The sequence below is a fragment of the Salvelinus alpinus genome, chromosome 15, assembly GCF_045679555.1.
Source record: "Salvelinus alpinus chromosome 15, SLU_Salpinus.1, whole genome shotgun sequence".
NCBI classification, from domain to species: domain Eukaryota; kingdom Metazoa; phylum Chordata; class Actinopteri; order Salmoniformes; family Salmonidae; genus Salvelinus; species Salvelinus alpinus.
In genome coordinates, this window is record NC_092100.1 from 8,506,753 (window position 1) to 8,528,787 (window position 22,035).

The 22,035-nt window shown below is 41.6% G+C and overlaps 1 protein-coding gene across 2 annotated transcripts in view; it reads left to right on the forward strand.

The window, feature by feature from the left end:
- Window positions 1-11,440: 11,440 nt before the first annotated feature.
- Window positions 11,441-22,035, forward strand: part of LOC139539432 (nuclear receptor subfamily 5 group A member 2) — a 140,742-nt gene continuing 130,147 nt past the window's right edge. Inside the window, exons 1-4 of one of the 2 annotated variants that reach the window (XM_071342385.1) lie at window positions 11,441-11,666; window positions 14,513-14,555; window positions 15,695-15,826; window positions 18,358-18,476. In XM_071342385.1, the coding sequence (XP_071198486.1) occupies window positions 15,745-15,826; window positions 18,358-18,476 (201 nt within the window). In that variant the 5' untranslated portion in view covers window positions 11,441-11,666; window positions 14,513-14,555; window positions 15,695-15,744. The remainder of the gene's footprint in view (window positions 11,667-14,512; window positions 14,556-15,694; window positions 15,827-18,357; window positions 18,477-22,035) is intronic. The other variant, XM_071342384.1, reaches the window with a different exon arrangement.

Here is a 22,035-nt window from a genome sequence, read left to right on the forward strand (position 1 = left end):
TGTGTGTGTGTGCAAAGAGAGAAGATAAGAAGGTATGAGACAAGTCTATTATGGGCGATAGCGCACCGACCTGGTGTGTGTGTGAGTGCACGCGCGTGACCTTTCACTCCCCGGGGATACAAAACATGCACCTGAGGTCTGAATGAAAATAAGAATACTAAGTGTATACTTTACAGCTGTAAAAAAAAAAAAAAAAAAAAATCAGCAATCTGATTGAACAAAAGTTGAACAATAACAATGCTAACTCTCCGACCTTATTTTGGTAAAAAGCTGATGTATTGGGATGGAGAAATGTAACTACTCAAATTCCTAGACAGAGCTATGAATGCAAGGACTGACCATCTATGATATCAACATTATAGTTTTAACCATGTTATGAGACTTTTTTGTTTTACATTTACATTGTTTACAAACATTGGGGTTAAACAAGCTTCTATGTTGGGTTCTGATGAAGTCCTGCAGTTGAACTAAGCTCATGAGGAATTTCTAAGATATAATTTTTAAGAATCAATGGGGTACATATCCATTATTGTATGAAGTCCACAAATGGATGTAGCAACATAAAGATCACCATCTTAACATGTTTGTTGAAATCCTCTTACACACACACCCCAACACAATGTGTCAAATTAATCTGACATTCCTAACACAGCTGTTTTCCCAGTACTTCGCTGTGGCATATTACCAATACTTCGCAGTGGAACATTCCCAGTCCTTCGCTGTTGAACATTCTCTGTCCTTCGCAGTGGAACATTCTCAGTACTTCGCTGTGGAACATTCTCAGTCGTTCGCTGTGGAACATTCCCAGTCCTTCGCTGTTAAACATTCCCAGTCCTTCGCTGTGGAACATTCTCAGTACTTCGCTGTGGAACATTCTCTGTCCTTCGCAGTGGAACATTCTCAGTACTTCGCTGTGGAACATTCTCAGTCCTTCGCTGTGGAACATTCCCAGTCCTTCGCAGTGGAACATTCCCAGTCCTTCGCTGTTGAATATTCTCTGTCCTTCGCAGTGGAACATTCTCAGTTCTTCGCTGTTGAACATTTCCAGTCCTTCGATGTGGAACATTCCCAGTCCTTCGCTGTTGAACATTCCCAGTCCTTCGCTGTTGAACATTACCAGTCCTTCGCTGTTGAACATTCTCTGTCCTTCGCAGTGGAACATTCTCAGTCCTTCGCTGTGGAACATTCCCAGTCCTTCGCTGTGGAACATTCCCAGTCCTTCGCTGTTGAACATTCCCAGTACTTCGCTGTGGAACATTCCCAGTCCTTCGCTGTTGAACATTCTCTGTCCTTCGCAGTGGAACATTCTCAGTCCTTCGCTGTGGAACATTTCCAGTCCTTCGATGTGGAACATTGCCAGTCCTTCGCTGTGGTACATTCTCAATCCTTCGCTGTGGAACATTCTCTGTACTTCGCTGTGGAACATTCTCTGTCCTTCACTGTGGCTCATTCTCAGTCCTTAGCTGTGGAACATTCCCAGTCTTTCATTGTGGCACATGAGAAAACTATCAAATCAAGCACTGGGCTAACACCCAACCCCTGCTCAGGAGATACAGGCTATACTAGAATATACAGTAAATAGGCTTTACTGTAAATAGGCTTTAGTGTAAACAGGCTTTCTCATGTTCAGTAGATACATGCTTTACACAGGATTTACTGTAAACAGGCTTTCTCATGTTCAGTAGATACATGCTTTTCACAGGCTTTACTGTAAACAGGTTTTCTCATGTTCAGTAGATACATGCTTTACACAGGCTTTACTGTAAACAGGCTTTCTCATGTTCAGTAGATACATGCTTTACACAGGCTTTACTGTAAACAGGCTTTCTCATGTTCAGTAGATACATGCTTGACACAGGCTTTACTGTAAACAGGCTTTCTCATGTTCAGTAGATACATGCTTTACACAGGCTTTACTGTAAACAGGCTTTCTCATGTTCAGTAGATACATGCTTTTCACAGGCTTTACTGTAAACAGGCTTTCTCATGTTCAGTAGATACATGCTTTTCACAGGCTTTACTGTAAACAGGTTTTCCGGGCTCAGACGGAGACTGCTAGAGAGTGATGAGGCCTCCACTCCTACCATCTCTACACTGTGGTGCCTACCTGGTTTCAAATATTATTTTAAAGAAATGTCAAATAGTTTGTGTTAGCCTGCCTGGAGTGACAGATGGGTGGGGTTTGCAGATTTGTAGATGTATTCTATTGGTCCATTACGCTATGAAACCTCAATCAAGCACATATAAAGTATTTGACATGATTTCAAATAGTATTTGAACCCATGTCTGGCTGTGTTGTTCTTGTTTTTACTGTAACCCTGCCTTGTTATGAGCCTGGCTGCACACCTACCAGCAGCTAGCAAGTTGTTGCTATTGTTCCTCCGACCTGTTGTTCCTTGGACCTCATATAGGAAGCAATGAACAATGACTGTTGCTTGACCCGCTAATGATTCTAACAGTCGTCTTAACCTTTTCTTTTACGCTCGTCTGCGGCGGATGGAATCGGCGAGACAAGTCAGAGGAAAACATATGGAGTGTAATTAGCGGAAGGTACCCAGAAACACATTGAGAAACACCAGCAGAGAGAGCATTCCTTTTTTTGGCGGAAGGACACGCATGTCTACTGTGCAACCCGGGGACGGGGGCACTGAAAGTGCAGGGGCGCTGGGATGTAGACTTCACCGATGGTAAACATTTTACATTTCAACATTTCAACACTTCACCGATTGATTTCACCCCAAATGGCATCCTATTCCCTATGGGCCAGGCCAAAAGTAGTGCACTATATTTAAGTAATAAGGGACGAGAGGGTGGGGTATATGGCCAATATACCACGGCTAAGGGCTGTTCTTAGGCACAACGTATCACAGAGTGCCTCGACACAGCCCTTAGCCGTGATTTATTGGCCAAAAAATTACAAACCCCCGAGGTGCCTTATTGCTATTATAAACTGGTTACTAACGTAATTAGAGCAGTAAAAATACATGTTTTGTCATACCTGTGGTATACGATCTGATATACCATGGCTGTCAGCCAATCAGCATTCAGGGCTCGAACCACCCAGTTTAAAATATCCTATATACTACTGCTGAGTGGTGCAGCGGTCTGAGGCACTACAGACCCGGGTTTGATCCCAGGTTGTGGCACAGGAGTCCGTGACCAGGAGACCCATGGGGTGGCCTAGCATCGTCCAGGTTAGGGGAGGATTTTGGCCGGCTGGGATGTCCTTGTCCTATCGCGCTCTAGCGACTCCTTGTGGCGGGCCGGGCGCATGCACGCTGACTTCGGTCGTCAGTTGTACGGTGTTTCTTCCGACACGTTGGTGCGGCTGGCTACCGGGTTAGGCGAGCAGTGTGTCAAGAAGCAGTGCGGCTTGGCAGGGTCGTGTTTCGGAGGATACATGGCTCTCGACCTCGCCTCTCCTGCATCCGTATATGGGAGTTGGAGCGATGGGACAAGACTGTAACTACCAATTGATTAGAAACAGGGGGTAAAAGAACAACAACAACAACAACAAAATTGTGCACTAAATAGGGAATAGGGTGCCATTTGGGATACAAACAGCCTAGGTGTCTGTCTGTCTGTCTGTCTGTCTGTCTGTCTGTCTGTCTGCGTGTGTGTCTGCGTGTGTGTCTGCGTGTGTGTCTGCTTGTGTGTCTGCGTGTGTGTCTGCTTGTGTGTCTGCGTGTGTGTGTGATGTTAATCGTTTAGGTAAGCAAAGCTCTCTTACTCTGTTAGCTCCTTTGGCGTTATCAGCAGACGTCCACTTATGGTAGTCCGGACACGGAGAAAGGGTCAGTTGTACCAGAGGCACTAAGCGACTTCGGGTCACAGGGAAGCCTTTCTTCAGTCAATAGGCCAGTCTTTGTTTGGCCACTTGTCCCGCAAGGATTTATCTCTTGACCCTCAATGTAAACACCATGTTGTTGACGGACTTAACGTCTCGCCTGGTCCGAAACGACTGACTTTACAGCCGACGTTAAGCCAGGGAGCCATAAAGGCCAGTCACAAGAGGATAGAGAATGCTTGGTCAAAAACAACCCAGTGCTGGGTAGAGTGGACAGAAAACACGCCGTGTTATATTTGACCCAGCCAGTTGGGTCACTTAGTTGGGTTATTGAGTTATGATCCACCGGGTCAGATCAGAAGACTGGAGATGTGACTTAGTGGGGAAGTGGCTTTCAGATAGTTATTTTTGGCCACCTGTGAGAGCAAATGTAATTCCGGTTAATCTGTTCTGTTGTATTGTCACCACATGTTAAGGTTGACACGGCAGGTAGCTCTAGTGGTTAGAGCATTGGGCCGGTAACTGAAAGGTTGCTGGATCGAATCCCTGAGCTGACAAGGTAAAAATCTGTCATTCTGCCCCTGAACAAGGCAGTTAACCCACTGTTTCCTGGTAGGCCATCAATGTAAATAAGAATTTGTTCTTAACTGACTTGCCTAGTTAAGTTTAAAAAAATGTGTAGCTTCAATAAGGCTCACACAAGAGTATGAGTTCCATAAGTGGCTATGCATATCCCATTGTTGGGATATATACCACTTTGTTATAATATTTAAATAATAATCCCCTTTAGAAAAAGAAAGTAAATTCTCATTTTGAAAGTGGCTTATTTGGCATCAATATGAGTCAGAAACATTTATTCTAGTGTTAAAATGTACTAGAAAATGTAAATACTATAGGATCATTTTGGTCATAAAGTCAGTCTCGTCCAAAATGGAGATTTATGAGATAGGAAAAAATTACATGTAAGAGAATGAAGAGTATGGTAACCAAATGAAGGTTAGGGTAACAGAATGAAAGGTACGGTAACAGAAGGAAGGGTACGTTAACAGAATGAAGGGTACTGTAACAGAATGAAGGGTACGGTAACAGAATGAAGGGTACGGTAACAGAATGAAGGGTACGGTAACAGAATGAAGGGTACAGTAACAGAAGGAAGGGTACGGTAACATAATGAAAGGTACGGTAACAGAATGAAGGGTACGGTAACAGAAGGAAGGGTACGGTAACATAATGAAGGGTACGGTAACAGAATGAAGGGTATGGTAACAGAATGAAGGGTACGGTAACATAATGAAAGGTACGGTAACAGAATGAAGGGTACGGTAACAGAAGGAAGGGTACGTTAACAGAATGAAGGGTACTGTAACAGAATGAAGGGTACAGTAACAGAATGAAGGGTACGGTAACAGAATGAAGGGTATGGTAACAGAATGAAGGGTACGGTAACATAATGAAAGATACGGTAACAGAATGAAGGGTACGGTAACAGAAGGAAGGGTACGTTAACAGAATGAAGGGTACTGTAACAGAATGAAGGGTACGGTAACAGAATGAAGGGTACGGTAACAGAATGAAGGGTACGGTAACAGAATGAAGGGTACGGTAACATAATGAAAGTTACGGTAACAGAATGAAGGGTACGGTAACAGAAGGAAGGGTACGGTAACATAATGAAGGGTACGGTAACAGAATGAAGGGTATGGTAACAGAATGAAGGGTACGGTAACATAATGAAAGGTACGGTAACAGAATGAAGGGTACGGTAACAGAAGGAAGGGTACGGTAACATAATGAAGGGTACGGTAACAGAATGAAGAGTATGGTAACAGAATGAAGGGTACGGTAACAGAATGAAGGGTACGGTAACATAATGAAGGGTACGGTAACAGAATGAAGGGTACGGTAACAGAATGAAGGGTACGGTAACAGAATGAAGGGTACTGTTACAGAATGAAGGGTACGGTAACAGAATGAAGGGTACGGTAACAGAATGAAGGGTACGGTAACAGAATGAAGGGTACTGTAACAGAATGAAGGGTACAGTAACAGAATGAAGGGTACGGTAACAGAATGAAGAGTACGGTAACAAAAGGAAGGGTACGGTAACAGAATGAAGGGTACGGTAACAGAATGAATGGTACGGCAACAGAATGAAGAGTACGGTAACAGAATGAAGGGTACGGTAACAGAATGAAGGGTACTGTAACAGAATGAAGGGTACGGTAACAGAATGAAGGGCACGGTAACAGAAGGAAGGGTACGGTAACAGAATGAAGGGTACGGTAACAGAATGAAGGGTACGGTAACAGTTTTCCTTTGGTTGGGTTTATTTCAATCCTTCCGACAGCTGGCAGCACCCAAGTAATCATCAATTTGGTGCATAGCTGCATGCAAACCAAATTGACCATGGGTAAGTTAGGGACCATCAGTAAATTTCAATGACTTAAAAACCTCAAACCAACTATAAATTGTAGAAATTCATACAAATATTGAAAGCATTTAAATGAGACAATTAAAAGATGAAAATATTGTCCCATTTACATTGTGTCATTTATTGGCGGTACCTAATTAACCCAAGAGATAGCTATCGAATGTCAAACCAACTTTTCCACGATTACACTCCAACTGGCTGAAGCTAATTGGCGAAAGAGATTGGCTAGCACTAGGTAGGCTAGGCGACTTCAATACACAAAACCTGGTTTGAGTGTTTCAAGTTATCTAGAAGGTGGAATGACTGTAACTGTGTACTGTTTTGGCAGAGTGAATGTACAAATGCTTAACATGTGCAAACACACACAAGAGACACCCACATTAAACCCCAAGACAACTCTCATATGGCTTCAGTCTTTGCCACTGCATTTCTTAGTGACCAAGACAAAAAACTAGCCCGAATCAGTCCCCATTTAAAAGCCCCCCTAGACTTCAAGCCATGATTCTGCAACAGTGAAGCTAATGCACTGAACTGCATGAGACTCCCCGCCCCCTTTTCAGTTCACCAAATATCGTCAACAAACGTGAAAGGGGAAATCTACAATTACAACTTCAACTTTTTTGATAAGTACCCATTGATTCTTGAAGAATATAACGTATGAATTCCTCATGAGCATAGTTCAACTGTCGTGCCCCATCAGAACCCAAAATATAAGCTTGTTATTAAACTCCAATGTTCGTAAACAAAGTCAATAGCCTTATTGTTTCAACTGCTGATTGCCCCTTTAACAGTCGTGTTCACAGCAGAAATGGGGTGGCTCTAGGCCGGTCCCAGTCCCTTTTTAGGCCAGTGGGCTGGCCGCATGGGTCTAATTCTTTGTTAAATAATGTTAAGAAATGTTATGATGCTTGTTGTGGTGAATGATCATTATTGGCTAACGGGCCGCGGTGCCATTTCACAGACACCGGCCCAAAATACTTCAGTGGACTGATCCATTGTCCCGTGGTTTAACAGTCTGTCATGAGAAACTACATGGAATGTTGTGAAAACTAAAGTTACTTTTTTGTAAAGCCCATCTCCAAAATGTGTTTATTTTATGACATTATGATTTATGGATCATACTCAAAATGGGATTTTGTAAAAATTGGTTGCATTTCAAAAAAGTGAAAGTATTTGGTTTTAAATATTCTTAAGTATCAAAAGTAAATGTAATTGCTAAAATATACTTAAGTATCAAAATTAAAAGTATAAATCATAGCAAATGTCTTATATTCCATCACTAGCCGGCTACCACCTGGCTACTCAACCCAGCACCTTAGAGGCTGCTGCCCTATATACATAGACATGGAATCACTGGTCACTTTAATAATGGATCACTAGTCACTTTAATAATGTTTACATACTGCTTTACTCATCTCATATGTATATACTGTATTCTATTCTACTGTATTTTAGTCAATGCCACTCCAACATTGCTCAGTCTAATATTAAATATATTTCTTAATTCCATTATTTTACTTTTAGATATGTGTATTGTTGTAAATTGTTAGATACTACTGCACTGTTGGTGCTAGGAACTCAAGCATTTCGCTACACTCGCAATAACATCTGCTAACTATGTGTATGTGACCAATAACATCTGCTAACCATGTGTATGTGACCAATAACATCTGCTAACCAGGTGTATGTGACCAATAACATCTGCTAACCATGTGTATGTGACCAATAACATCTGCTAACTATGTGTATGTGACCAATAACATCTGCTAACCAGGTGTATGTGACCAATAACATCTGCTAACTATGTGTATGTGACCAATAACATCTGCTAACCAGGTGTATGTGACCAATAACATCTGCTAACCAGGTGTATGTGACCAATAACATCTGCTAACCAGGTGTATGTGACCAATAACATCTGCTAACTATGTGTATGTGACCAATAACATCTGCTAACCAGGTGTATGTGACCAATAACATCTGCTAACCAGGTGTATGTGACCAATAACATATGCTAACTATGTGTATGTGACCAATGTGAGCAGATTATTTTATTTATATTAAGAAAATCAGATGGCACCATTTTCTTGTTTTTTAAAATATATTTAGCCAGGGGGCACACTCCAACACTCAGACATAATTTACAAACAAACCATCTGTGTTTAGTGAGTCAGAGGCAGTAGGGATGACCAGGGCTGTTCTCTTGATAAGTTTGTGAATTGGACCATCCTGGCTGTATCACAACAGGCCGTGATTGGGAGTCCCATAGGGCGGCACACAATTGGCCCAGCGTCGTCCAGGTTTGGCCGGGGTAGGCCGTCATTGTAAATAAGAATTTGTTCTTAACTGACTTGCCTAGTGAAATAAAGGTTAAATAAAAATCCATGCATTTTTTTTTTTATCCTGCCCTGCTGAGCATTCAAAATGTTTTTGGAGTAAAAAGTACATTATTTTCTTTAGAAATGTAGTGAAGTAAAAGTAAAAGAAGTCAAAAATATAAATAGTAAAGTAATTTTACTTAAGTACTTTACACTTCTTTTAGTGTCAAAAAGACAGTAAAGCCAATCACCTGTATACAAATGTTAAGCTTTAACGTGGAGGGGATTTAGTTAAAAGTTTGAGGTTGTAGAATCGCCAAGCTGGCATTTTCTTTTGATCTCTCTTTTACCTCGTCGCCCTGTCTACACACCATCTCTGTTTTACCTCCTCTCCCTGTCTACACACCATCTCTGTTTTACCTCCTCTCCCTGTCTACACACCAGCTCTGTTTTACCTCCTCTCCCTGTCTACACACCAGCTCTGTTTTACCTCCTCTCCCTGTCTACACACCAGCTCTGTTTTACCTCCTCTCCCTGTCTACACACCAGCTCTGTTTTACCTCCTCTCCCTGTCTACACACCAGCTCTGTTTTACCTCTTCTCCCTGTCTACACACCAGCTCTGTTTTACCTCCTCTCCCTGTCTACACACCATCTCTGTTTTACCTCCTCTCCCTGTTCACACACCAGCTCTGTTTTACCCCCTCTCCCTGTCTACACACCAGCTCTGTTTTACCTCCTCTCCCTGTCTACACACCATCTCTGTTTTACCTCCTCTCCCTGTCTACACACCAGCTCTGTTTTACCTCCTCTCCCTGTCTACACACCATCTCTCTTTTACCTCGTCGCCCTGTCTACATACCATCTCTGTTTTACCTCTTCTCCCTGTCTACACACCAGCTCTGTTTTACCTCCTCTCCCTGTCTACACACCATCTCTGTTTTACCTCCTCTCCCTGTCTACACACCAGCTCTGTTTTACCTCCTCTCCCTGTCTACACAATGTCAATGGCCTGCACAGTAACTCTCTCTCTCTCCCCATCTGTCTGTCTCTCTCCCCTCTCTCTCTCTCTATCTCTCCCCCTCTCTGTCTGTCTCTCCCTCTCTCTCCCCATCTGTCTCTCTCTCTCCCTCTGTCTCTCTCTGTCTCTCTCTCACTCTCTCTCTACCTCTCTCTCCCCCTACCCGTCTGTATCTTTCGACCTCTCTCTCTCTCCACCTCTATCTGTCTCTTTCTCTCTCACTACCTTTCTCCCTCCCTCCTTCTCTCTCTCTCCCCATCTATCTGTTTCTCTCTCCACCTTTCGTTCTCCTTCATTCTTTCTCTCTCTCTCTCTCTCTCTCTCTCCCTGTCTCTCTCTCTCTCTCCCTCCCCACCCCTCTCTGTCCCTCTCGCTCTCTTCTCTCTCCCTCCACCTTTCTCTCTCCCTAGCTCTCTCCCTGTCTCTTTCTCCCTCTCTCCCCCTCTCCCTCTCAAGTAAATTTCAATTTAAGGGCCTTTATTGGCATAGTAATATGTTTACATTGCCAAAGCAAGTAATAAATAATAAGCAAAAGTGAAATAAACAATTAAAAAATGAACAGTAAACATTACACTCACAAAAGTTCCAAAAGGATAAAGACATTTCAAATGTCATATTATGTGCAAATAGTTCAATTACAAAAGGAAAGATAAATAAACATAAATATGGGTTGTATTTACAATGGTGTTTGTTCTTCATTGGTTGCCCTTTTCTTGTGGCAACAGGTCACAAATCTTGCTGCTGTGATGGCACACTGTGGTATTTCACCCAATAGATATGGGAGTTTATCGAAATTGGGTTTGTTTTCAAATTCTTTGTGGGTCTGTGTAATATGAGGGAAATATGTGTCTTTAATATGGTCATACATTTGGCAGGAGGTTAGGAAGTGCAGCTCTCTCTCTCTTTCTCTCTCTCTCTCAATTAAATTTCAATTCAATTTAAGGGTTCTATTTGCATGGGAAACATATGTTAAAGTTGCCAAAGCAAGTGAAGTCCCTCCCCCCATCTCTCTTTCTCTCCCTGTCCTGCTCTCTCTCTCTCTCTCTCTCTCTCTCTCTCTCTCTCTCTCTCTCTCTCTCTCTCTCTCTCTCTCTCTCTCTCTCTCTCTCTCTCTCTCTCTCTCTCTCTCTCTCTCTCTCTCTCTCTCTCTCTCTCTCTCTCTCGCTCCCCTCTCTCTTCCCCTTCCCCACCCCTCTCCTCTCTCTCTGTCTCGCTCTCTACCCCCTCTCTCTCTGCCCCACCCCTCTCTCTGTCTCTCTCTGTCTCTCCTCTCTCTCCCTCTCTCCCTCGTTCTCTCTGCTACAGGTTAATCATTCCATCAGAGAGCTAACCCTTATCTGTCTCTCTGTCTCTCCCTGTCTCTCCCTCGTTCTCTCTGCTACAGGTTAATCATTCCATCACAGAGCTAACCTTTATCTGTCTCTCTGTCTCTCTGTCTCTCCTCTCTCTCTCCTCTCTCTCCCTGTCTCTCCCTCGTTCTCTCTGCTACAGGTTAATCATTCCATCGCAGAGCTAACCCTTATCTGTCTCTCTGTCTCTCCCTCGTTCTCTCTGCTACAGGTTAATCATTCCATCAAAGAGCTAACCCTTATCTGTCTCTGTTTAAATTTGTTACTGGATCTTATCAACCACATGACCACCACAGGACCAATCCCGGCCCAGCATTTTTGAATACTGTTGATTATTGCTTGTGTGTGTGTGTGTGTGTGTGTGTGTGTGTGTGTGTGTGTGTGTGTGTGTGTGTGTGTGTGTGTGTGTGTGTGTGTGTGTGTGTGTGTGTGTGTGTGTGTGTGTGCGTGTGCGTGTGCGTGTGGGGGTGAAAGTGGGGAGGGATGGAGAGATAAAGAGAGAGAGAGAGGGCAAACGGAGGGAGGGAAGGGGATGGGATATTTCACCAGGCAGAGTTCACTCGACTTCAGAGCAAGCGGACAGTAACTTTTTCTTTTCTTTTTAACTCCTAAAGTCTCAGCCACAGAATGGAATAGGTTAAGAGTGTTGGGTCGGTGTCGTAGAAGATAGATCAAACCAGAGCTGTGGATTGGCATGTCTTCCTCCAGCCCTGACAGTGAAAGTGATCCGTGTGGCTCCACAGAGGACTTGACCGGTGCAGGTGAGTAGTGACTGATGTGTCGTAACATGGCTTCATGCTAGGTGTCTGGTGCAGTGTGCCAGCCAGGATTCAAGAGGCCCCTCTATAGCCTACACTCTCAGAGGTAAAGGTGCCAGGAAGAACCTTTTGGGGTTCTAAAAATTACCACACAGGTAGAACATTTTCAGTTCAAAATGGTTCTTCGAGGAACCCCTGTGTAAAGGATCTTCGAGGAACCACTGTGTAAAGGATCTTCGAGGAACCACTGTGTAAAGGGTCAAACCAGAAAGTTTATGCGATGAGAAAGGGTTTAATTTTGAACATTTTTACTAAGATATTGTAGAGGTGACAGCCAATCAGAAGATTTGAGGTGTGGCTTTCAGATTTTTGGTCACCTGTGAGAGTAAATGTCATTCCTGGTCATCATGTTCAGTTTGTACACTTCCAATTTAAATATTTATGCATATTACACATTGTAACTTAATATGAATAATACTAACGTTGCTCATTACATAGTAATAAAGTGGTAACTATTTCAACTTTGGGATTTGCATTAACTCCTGAGGAAATCATACAGCTGTCAATGTTCAACTTTAACATGTGATGACAATACAACAGAAGATATGAACAGGAAGGACATTTAATCAAACGGGTGGCCCCCCAAAAGATGGATGAAAGCCACGCCCCTTCTAAGCCACGCCTCCAGTCCAGGGTTCCTCCAGGAACCCTTTGTTATGTTGAAACATTGAAGGTTCCTTCAAAGAACCCTTACAACTAATCAAAGGTGCAAATATGAACCATTGACGAGCAAAAGTTCCGGGTTCCTCAAGTCACCACTAATTCTAAGAGTGTTCATCATTTCTCTATTAGACTCCTCCACTCAGTCATGTCCCCATAAATACAAGGTTTAACATGCAGTTTTCTCTAACCTTTTTGAATTGTTTTGTTGACTTGCATTGTTGAGTAACAGCAATGGCATTTTTCATGTTATGCAATGTTATGCTTGAAGATTAGTTTAGACCAAGGATGGAGGCCCGCGGATCAATTTCTGAAAACTACACACAAACAATGATTTATTATTTTTGTTTGTTGAGAGTTAGAATAGTAGAATACACCAGATGCAATTTCGAAATTTGGTTTTGCAATTTTCCTCTTGTGATGTCAGTCACTGACAGTCACTCAATTAGTCCATGTCAGTTAAAAAAAAATGTGATTGGTAAATGAGTCTAGCCAGCTATCTGAACTTGGTCAAATGACCGACCGGGGCCCCCCATTGATTTTGCTAGTCACTCTCACTCAGATATCATATGCAAACATTTCTCTCCACCCTATGGTAAAATGAGTAGAATTACAGGAAATTAGCTGTAAAACTGCACATTTATTTTTCACTACGCCCCATGGCAAAATGTGTAGAAGGGGGGGGGGGGGGGGCTAAAATGTTTTTGCTGGCAACAAAATTTCACTTAGGGGCCCCCAAAAAAGGCTAGGGCTGTCTCTGACTTCATGTGAGGGTATGGATGTGGTTACACAGACCTGTGAGCCACTGTGGCCCCCTCATGATGAGTTCAGATTTTTGTGGCCCCCCACCCCCCATCAAAGTTGCCAATCCTTGGTTTAGGTTGTTAACATATGTTGTTGCCTATGCATTGGATGTATTGCTAGCGTGCTTCTACACAATTTCCCGTTTTTTTATATTTTTTTTATACAAAAACACACAATGCAATGCTATGTTTTTACATGCATAAATTAGTCATTAGGTCAAATTTAAGGAATGACAATATCCGGAAATAAATTGAAAATATGTTGCAAATGAGGTCACTTCAACGCGTGGTGCGTTACAGGTTGATACAGCGTGCATTTGTTCTATGAACAATATCAGCGAAGATGGGGGGGGAGTATCTTTTCAATAGCGCTTAGTATTCAAAGTTAAATCAAAACAAAGGTTATTGGTCACATACACGTGGTTAGCATGTGTTAATGCGAGTGTAGCGAAATGCTTGTGTTCAGTTTAAAGTAAATTATTTATGGATTCCAATCGAAACGTTGACATCAGTAACAGTCAAAAGTATTCCGGCAATCTGAACGGAATGTATTGCCAAACATTTTACAGTCAATTTCACAGACATTTTTGACGTGTTTGTAGACCTATGTGTGTGAGTGTAGGTTACAGTTTATTAAATGTTAACTCACTCGAAATAATTTCCGAGTTGCCTTTATGATCGGAAATGATAAAGATTAGCCTATCAGAGCATGAACATGCACGAGAAAAGCAACGAAATGCATGTTATTTACAAAGATAAAACACATCATAATTGCAACAATTATTAGCATTGAGTGTTTGATCATTTCGAAATAATTATTTAAGTGTAGTTTTGGTTATATATATATATATATATATATATATTTGATATAATGGATAGATGAAATCAGTTAGACCTGCGTGTGCTTGTGAGAGTTTGCCCTCGCAAGTGCGTAAATGCATGTGAGTGTGCGCGCGTGCCTTATAGGGCCACTCTAATGTATGTCTCGAGTTGACCTTGGATATGTAGCCTAACCTTTTGCTTGAAAAGGCCGCTGTGCATCACTTTTCACCATCCTCTCCATCCGTTGATTGACAGCTCTCAATAGGGCTCAGGTGATGACAATAGTGAATTATGTTGTGTTCCGCTGTGTGTGTGTGTGTGTGTGTGTGTGTGTGTGTGTGTGTGTGTGTGTGTGTGTGTGTGTGTGTGTGTGTGTGTGTGTGTGTGTGTGTGTGTGTGTGTGTGTGTTTTAACACACAAACAAATCCTGATTTTCGTTTTGTTGTTTTAATTCAATGCTCACGTCAATTATGTTACGTGATCTGATCCGTCATGTCCTTATAGAATTCTGTACATATTAAGGAGAGAAATTAGATCATTTATAGAGGTAATTGAGTAAATGTGGTATTGGCATATTAGACTACAGCTTTGAAAAGGTTTTTCCCTAATTTGCAGTTTTGTCGCAATAGCTTAGAATTCATTCATCCAGTAGCCTAAAACGACTATTTTATTTCGTCTCAGTAAAATGGCACGTATTTGCGCATAGTTTTTTCCCCCACTAATTTATCAGCTACCTACTCCTGAAAAGTTAATTAAAACTGTTAGACTATATAATATGCTTATAACTCATTACTGGACCTGTTGGCATAACGACATGCCTCCGTGTGTAGACCTATTTGTCATCCGCTCCTCTGTGTCAAAGATTGTTTCAGTTGCATCACTTCGATTTTGTCCCTTGTTTTTCAGCCGATTTTTAAGTCCATCAATAGCAGTAAAAACAGTTGTGATTTGGACAGTGTGGATAAACGCGTTAGAAATTATGTTGCCCTTCTCCGCACGCGATTGGAGCTAAGGGTGTGATGTCATACCACCATGAGCCCCTGATTGGCGGAAGCGGTGTCAGTGGAGTAAACAAAGCAACAACGAGACGTTTGAACTTCACATCCCATTCCATCACAGATAGACCGAATCCGACTTTACGTGAAGGAGCGGCCGGCGTGAAAGTCTTTTCAAACCAGCCCGAAAGTTCCTGACAGTTCGCTAACTCCACTTTCAAGACCCGTGTCAAAGACGTGGAAAGGGCAGCCGGGAGAGCAGTCAGCTGCCGAGACCTCTAAAGAGGTGTCATCATATTTTTAACCCGGTTCAACCCTCGTTGTCCGGGTAGATTTGTTATTTTAATCACAGAGAGAGAGAGAGCTATAGAGAGAGAGAGAGAACTCGAAATCATTGCGCTCCACCCCTTAACTTCGCGTAAAACAATGCTCGTATACTAGGGTCAACGGCATTGCTCCATATTTCAATTTACCTAAGAGCAATTTCAGAATGAATTTACATTGTTCTCGCTGTTGCAGGCTACCCATCGGGTATGTAGCCTAGACATTCGCTGTCAGTTTAAGCAGAGCCCGCTGCATTTTGGCCATACAGTGAGCGCGCAGGATTTGGGAAGCCACTTTTCTCCGGTGTGTCTGTGTGTGTGTGTGAGTGAGTGAGTGTGAGAACCTGTGGTGTCCTTCTCTCGTCCAGGTGGTCAGCCGGACGGAGCTGAGTCTCCCGCTCAGTCCAGCGGAGCTGTCATGCTGCCCAAAGGCGACACGGAATCTCTAGGACTCGTTCGATCGCATGGAGAACAGGGGCACATGCCAAGAAATATGCAAGGTAAGAATTCTAGACCGATTTAGATGCCGCATTATTAGGCAATATTTGTAGACCGCGTGGCCGTTGTGCGTTAACACTGGCATCGCGAAAGGTGTCATTTGTGAAATTGTGCGTAATTACGGGCGAAAGACCTGACAGTTTAGGACATAAATAGCCTAGACAAACTCGTCGTGCATCTTATTCAGTTGTCAACTTGGAATAGTTCACCTATTTGCTGATCATGCATTGTATGTCACTATTAAGGTGGGCTACGCTGGGACGTCAATATGTGGCATATGCGAATTCGCTCTACCCAAATTCTATAGGAAAGATCATTGTTGCTTTCACCAACTTTCTCCAAATAGTGCATGGTAAATGATTCCATTGTGCACTTTATGAATGAATTAAAAGCACACTATTCACTTAGTCAGATATCATTCAGTTTTATCCATTGTGTTTCATTCCTGCCATAGGCTATTATGAAATTATAGGCTACGGTTGATCTATCATACAGGCCTAGCCACAGTCATTTGATGGGATTTTACCCCGGCTAATGAGTAAACCATCCTAAAACTCACCTGATGTCTAAGGTTTGCTTAATATGCAAGATCTGATGTGCCAGTTGTTGGAACCTGAAAAATGTGAATTCCCAAAATGGCATCAAGTCTAGGCCATTGTCTTTTAAACTTCGGTTTCAGCACCATGCAGAATTATGTCAGTTTTATTTGCAATACAATATTTTTCTTTCACGTCACGTTTTAGTCAAACGTTTATATTAGAAGGGTGACGAGGGTGCAGAACACTCCAGAACACGAGGGTGCAAATCAGATATCCTACAGTTTGCGAGTAAGAAATTTGGCCTACGACAAAAAAAAGTTTTGATGACATAAATGTGCAATTATTGAAAAATACCAAGTTGGGCTAAATACATTTTGCTTGGAATCATTTTTGTCAGGTTTACAAATTGTAACCTATAACCCGTAGTTTTGGGGGTTCCTTCTCATAATGCTGAACTAGCCTACTGTTTGATTTAATTTCCAAAAGTTCAAAGTTAGAAAATAAAATAACTATTTTCGATGAGAATTTAAGTGTTGTTTGCTAGCCTATCGAATTAATATTTCTAAATCCCCTTCACTTTGCCAATTGCACAGTTCGATTATCTTTAAAATTAAGTTTCATATGGTTTTGATACAAATATCTGATAACTCAACCTTCAAGGCATGAATGGAATTTTCATCTATATTTTGCACGGGTAGTTTCTCTGTCTGCGTGCAAAAAGCAAATGCCATTTTCCAATCCATTTAAACACGGGCCTAGCTTATTTCAAATATCAAACTTTAAACTGAAAATAGTTTTGAGGCTGCATGTTTCTCAGAGGCCCGAGATAAGATTCGATAGCTAAGTTATAGGTGATATCCTTAGGTTACAGAAACACTTTCTGAACTTGTCAAAAATCTGACCGAACGGTCTAGAGTAGGCTACTGTGTAAACTAACCCGTGGATTCTGCTCTCCTGTCATCAAAATATGAGGCCTGACATTTTCATAAGGGATTTTTTGTGCTGGCGGATATGTTTGTAAGATTATTATTATAATATATTTTTTTTAACCTTTATTTAACTAGGTAAGTCAGTTAATTAAGAACAAATTCTTATTTACAATGACTTTCTCAACTTATTATATAGGGCTTGTAAACGCTGCGAGATCAGAGGGTCAATGGAGAAAACATGATCAGCAGACGCACAGGCAGAAAGACGCATTTTGAAAGTTACATTATTTTATCTGCTCTGAAATTCATTGTGATTATTCTGTTTGATTTTTTCCTGCATTTTAAGAACAATAAATTATTTTCTTACCATTGTAAATGTCAGTTCAGCTGTTTGCTAGCATTGTTATATATCAATGAAATTATTTTCATCAGCATTCATGCCCGTAAAATGTCGGCCTAGACTTAAGCAGGTGCTTATGGAAAGTCAATTAAAACGTATATGTACAGAGCAGAGCAGACACGGGAAGAGTAGCTGAAGGCTATTCAATTTAAGTTCAATTTAAGAATCAGTTTTATATTTTTCTTTCACCTGTTAGCACGAAAGGTTGCACTGTAGGCTATGTCTTCATTTGCCTGTGGGCGGTAACATTTACTCCTCGAATGCTTAACTCTAATATCTTACCATTTCCGGGATGAATTCACGACTTAATATCATGAATATTTATGAAGCTCAGTTTCATATGTTTACCCTGTCTGAGACTGGCGAGCAAGAGTGAATGCAGCAACGCGGGAGAATTAAGGTTATTTCCTTTTAGCACCATCAAATAACATTATTCATCCAAATAAGGAATAGTTTAGTCAAATTTCCTATTGGATCAAAGCTTCAGAATGTTAATTATTTTCTCAAAAATTTGATGGATTTTCAAAAAATATTCCATAGCCTAAGGTCATTGTAAATTCAGTCAGATGTATACGTTAAAGACTGCAGTAGGCCTATATAGGAAAAAAAGGTCTTTCAGATCAAAGTCTTCTTCTTCGTTTTCTCATGTGTGTCATGTGTTGCAGCCCCCCACTATAAAATGATGGACTACTCGTATGATGAAGACTTGGATGAGATGTGTCCGGTTTGTGGAGACAAGGTTTCTGGATACCATTATGGGCTCCTCACATGTGAAAGCTGCAAGGTTTGTTCTTATTTTAATTGTACTTTTTTAAAACAATTTTTCTAACCTTTCCTCAGATTGTCTTTCTGTGATTCTCTTGGAACATACAGCCTATGCTAGCGTATTAGCCATAGTAAACTCCTACATTTGTTTGCAGAAGTTCCAAGTAGCCTACATATAGTTAACCAAATGGTTTTGTAAAATCTCTAAATGTCAATTTGTGTATAGCCCACATAGCCTAGGCTGTAGATTTAATCAATTTTCTGACCTTAAGATGCAACACGTTTACTCTGAGGATACCTTCAATTGCAACAATGCTTCATTTGAAGTGTTGTCTTCTTAAAATGGAGTGCAATGGTAGCGAGTGTGTAATTCTTTGAAAGCGTTTTTTTCTTTAACTCAGCATACAGAGGATGTCACTAGATTCAGTCTTGTTAGAGAGGCATGATAATAGAGTTGTAAATTAATCCTGTTGTTTTAGCCGAGACACCAGTTTTTAAACTCAGATACTCAGACAGCATTCTGACCGTGGATCATTTTAAAGGTAACCTATATGTATGGGTGTCTTCAACGAAATCATCTCGTCTTTGCGATAGGATGGCTAATTTTCCACCAGCACAGTTCTAAACGGGATCTGTTTATCGGGAACATATTGGAGTTGTCATTTCATGTACTGTGTAGTTATTTCAATGGAAGCTGTGTGATTTTTTGGACAGGAGAAAGATTGGGGTCTTTTCTGTCCTTTCTCACCAGTCTAGCACACTGCCGTGGGTCTGAGACAAGGGGGTATCAGGACTCAATGTCTAAACACACAATGTAATACAGTGTTGGTCTGCTTTAAACCTGTACACACGCACGCACGCACGCACGCACGCACGCACGCACGCACGCACGCACGCACGCACACACACACACACACACACACACACACACACACACACACACACACACACACACACACACACACACACACACACACACACACACACACACACACACACACACACAGGCAAGTAGGATGTGCATGCACACACATAAACACACAGATACACAGATAGACAAACACAGACTGTTAGTCCACATTAAACCTGAACACACAGATAGACAAACACCAACTTGTATTCTAAGTCCACAGGAAACCACACTGTACCTGCATGTTAAAACCGACAAAAACATCCACAGAACCATAAATGGTCATGGTTTCCTCAGTGGCGATTTGGAGGCTCCAAATCTTTGTTTGTCACACACTTTGTAAACAACAGGTGTGGACTAACAGTGACATGTTTACAAAGGCTCACTCTAGAGATCTCTGTGTTTTAAAAAACTAAACGTTAACTTCGTCATTCAGTTTAACCCAGACACACAAACACACACATGCACACACATACACGATCACTGACTTGAAAGAGTGCAATACATTTAAAATGGTCTATATATTCAATGGAAAGACCGTTTATTCAGTAGAATGTATATCCAGTGGGTCAGTAGACTGTATATCCAGTGGGTCAGTAGAATGTATATCCAGTGGGTCAGTAGACTGTATATCCAGTGGGTCAGTAGACTGTATATCCAGTGGGTCAGTAGAATGTTTATCCAGTGGGTCAGTAGACTGTATATCCAGTGGGTCAGTAGAATGTATATCCAGTAGGTAACTAGAATGTATATCCAGTGGGTCAGTAGAATGTATATCCAGTGGGTCAGTAGAATGTATATCCAGTGGGTCAGTAGAATGTATATCCAGTGGGTCAGTAGAATGTATATCCAGTGGGTCAGTAGAATGTATATCCAGTAGGTAACTAGAATGTATACCCAGTGGGTCAGTAGACTGTATATCCAGTGGGTCAGTAGAATGTATATCCAGTGGGTCAGTAGAATGTATATCCAGTGGGTCAGTAGACTGTATATCCAGTGGGTCAGTAGAATGTATATCCAGTAGGTAACTAGAATGTATACCCAGTGGGTCAGTAGACTGTATATCCAGTGGGTCAGTAGACTGTATATCCAGTGGGTCAGTAGAATGTTTATCCAGTGAGTCAGTAGACTGTATATCCAGTGGGTCAGTAGAATGTATATCCAGTAGGTAACTAGAATGTATACCCAGTGGGTCAGTAGACTGTATATCCAGTGGGTCAGTAGAATGTATATCCAGTGGGTCAGTAGACTGTATATCCAGTGGGTCAGTAGAATGTATATCCAGTGGGTCAGTAGAATGTATATCCAGTGGGTCAGTAGAATGTATATCCAGTGGGTCAGTAGAATGTATATCCAGTGGGTCAGTAGACTGTATATCCAGTGGGTTAGTAGAATGTATATCCAGTGGGTTAGTAGACTGTATATCCAGTGGGTCAGTAGAATGTATATCCAGTGGGTCAGTAGAATGTATATCCAGTGGGTCAGTAGAATGTATATCCAGTGGGTCAGTAGAATGTATATTCAGTGGGTCAGTAGACTTTATATCCATTGTGTCTAGTCTAGTGTGGTTATATTTTCATGTCACAAGGCTGGATCAAGCACTGCAGGTTGTGCATTAAAAACAATGTTTGGAATTTGGTGAAATATTGATTGTTTTACTTTTAAATGGGCAGGTTTAAGGCATTTCTCCGACTTGTGTGGATCGGGAATTTTTAATTTTTTATTTCACCTTTATTTAACCAGGTAGGCTAGTTGAGAACAAGTTCTCATTTACAACTGTGACCTGGCCAAGATAAAGTAAAGCAATTCGACACATACAGCAACACAGAGTTACACATGGAATAAACAAACATACAGTCAATAATACAGTAGAAAAGTCTATATACAGTGTGTGCAAATGAGGTAAGATAAGGGAGGTAAGGCAATAAATAGGCCATGGTGGCGAAGTAATTACAATATACCAATTAAACACTGGAGTGATTGATGTGCAGAAGATTAATGTGCAAGTAGAGATACTGGAGTGCAAAGAAGCAAGATAAATAAATAAATATAGTATGGGGATGAGGTAGTTGGATGGGCTATTTACAGATGAGCTATGTACAGGTGCAGTGATCTGTGAGCTGCTCTGACAGCTGGTGCTTAAAGCTAGTGAGGGAGATATGAGTCTCCAGCTTCAGTGATTTTTGCAGTTCGTTCCTGTCATTAGCAGCAGAGAACTGGAAGGAAAGGCGGCCAAAGGGGGAATTGGCTTTGGGGGTGATTAGTGAGATATACCTGCTGGAGCGTGTGCTACGGGTGGGTGCTGCTATGGTGACCAGTGAGCTGAGATAAGACGGGGCTTTACCTAGCAAAGACTTATAGATGACCTGGAGCCAGTGGTTTGGCGATGAGTATGAAGCGAGGGCCAGCCAACGAGAGCATACAGGTCGCAATGGTGGGTAGTATATGGGGCTTTGGTGACATAACAGATGGCAGGCTCTGTGTTAGACTGCATCCAATACGCCAATACCTTTTCCACGTTAGATTTTTCCTGCGACTTCTGAACATTTATTCAATGGTACAGTTAGAGCCAAGATAACTATAAATGATGGATATAATGGATTGGATTTGTACTCTTATTCTCATGTTGTTTTATAATTAAGATAGAAAAGGTTGTACAAGTACATTC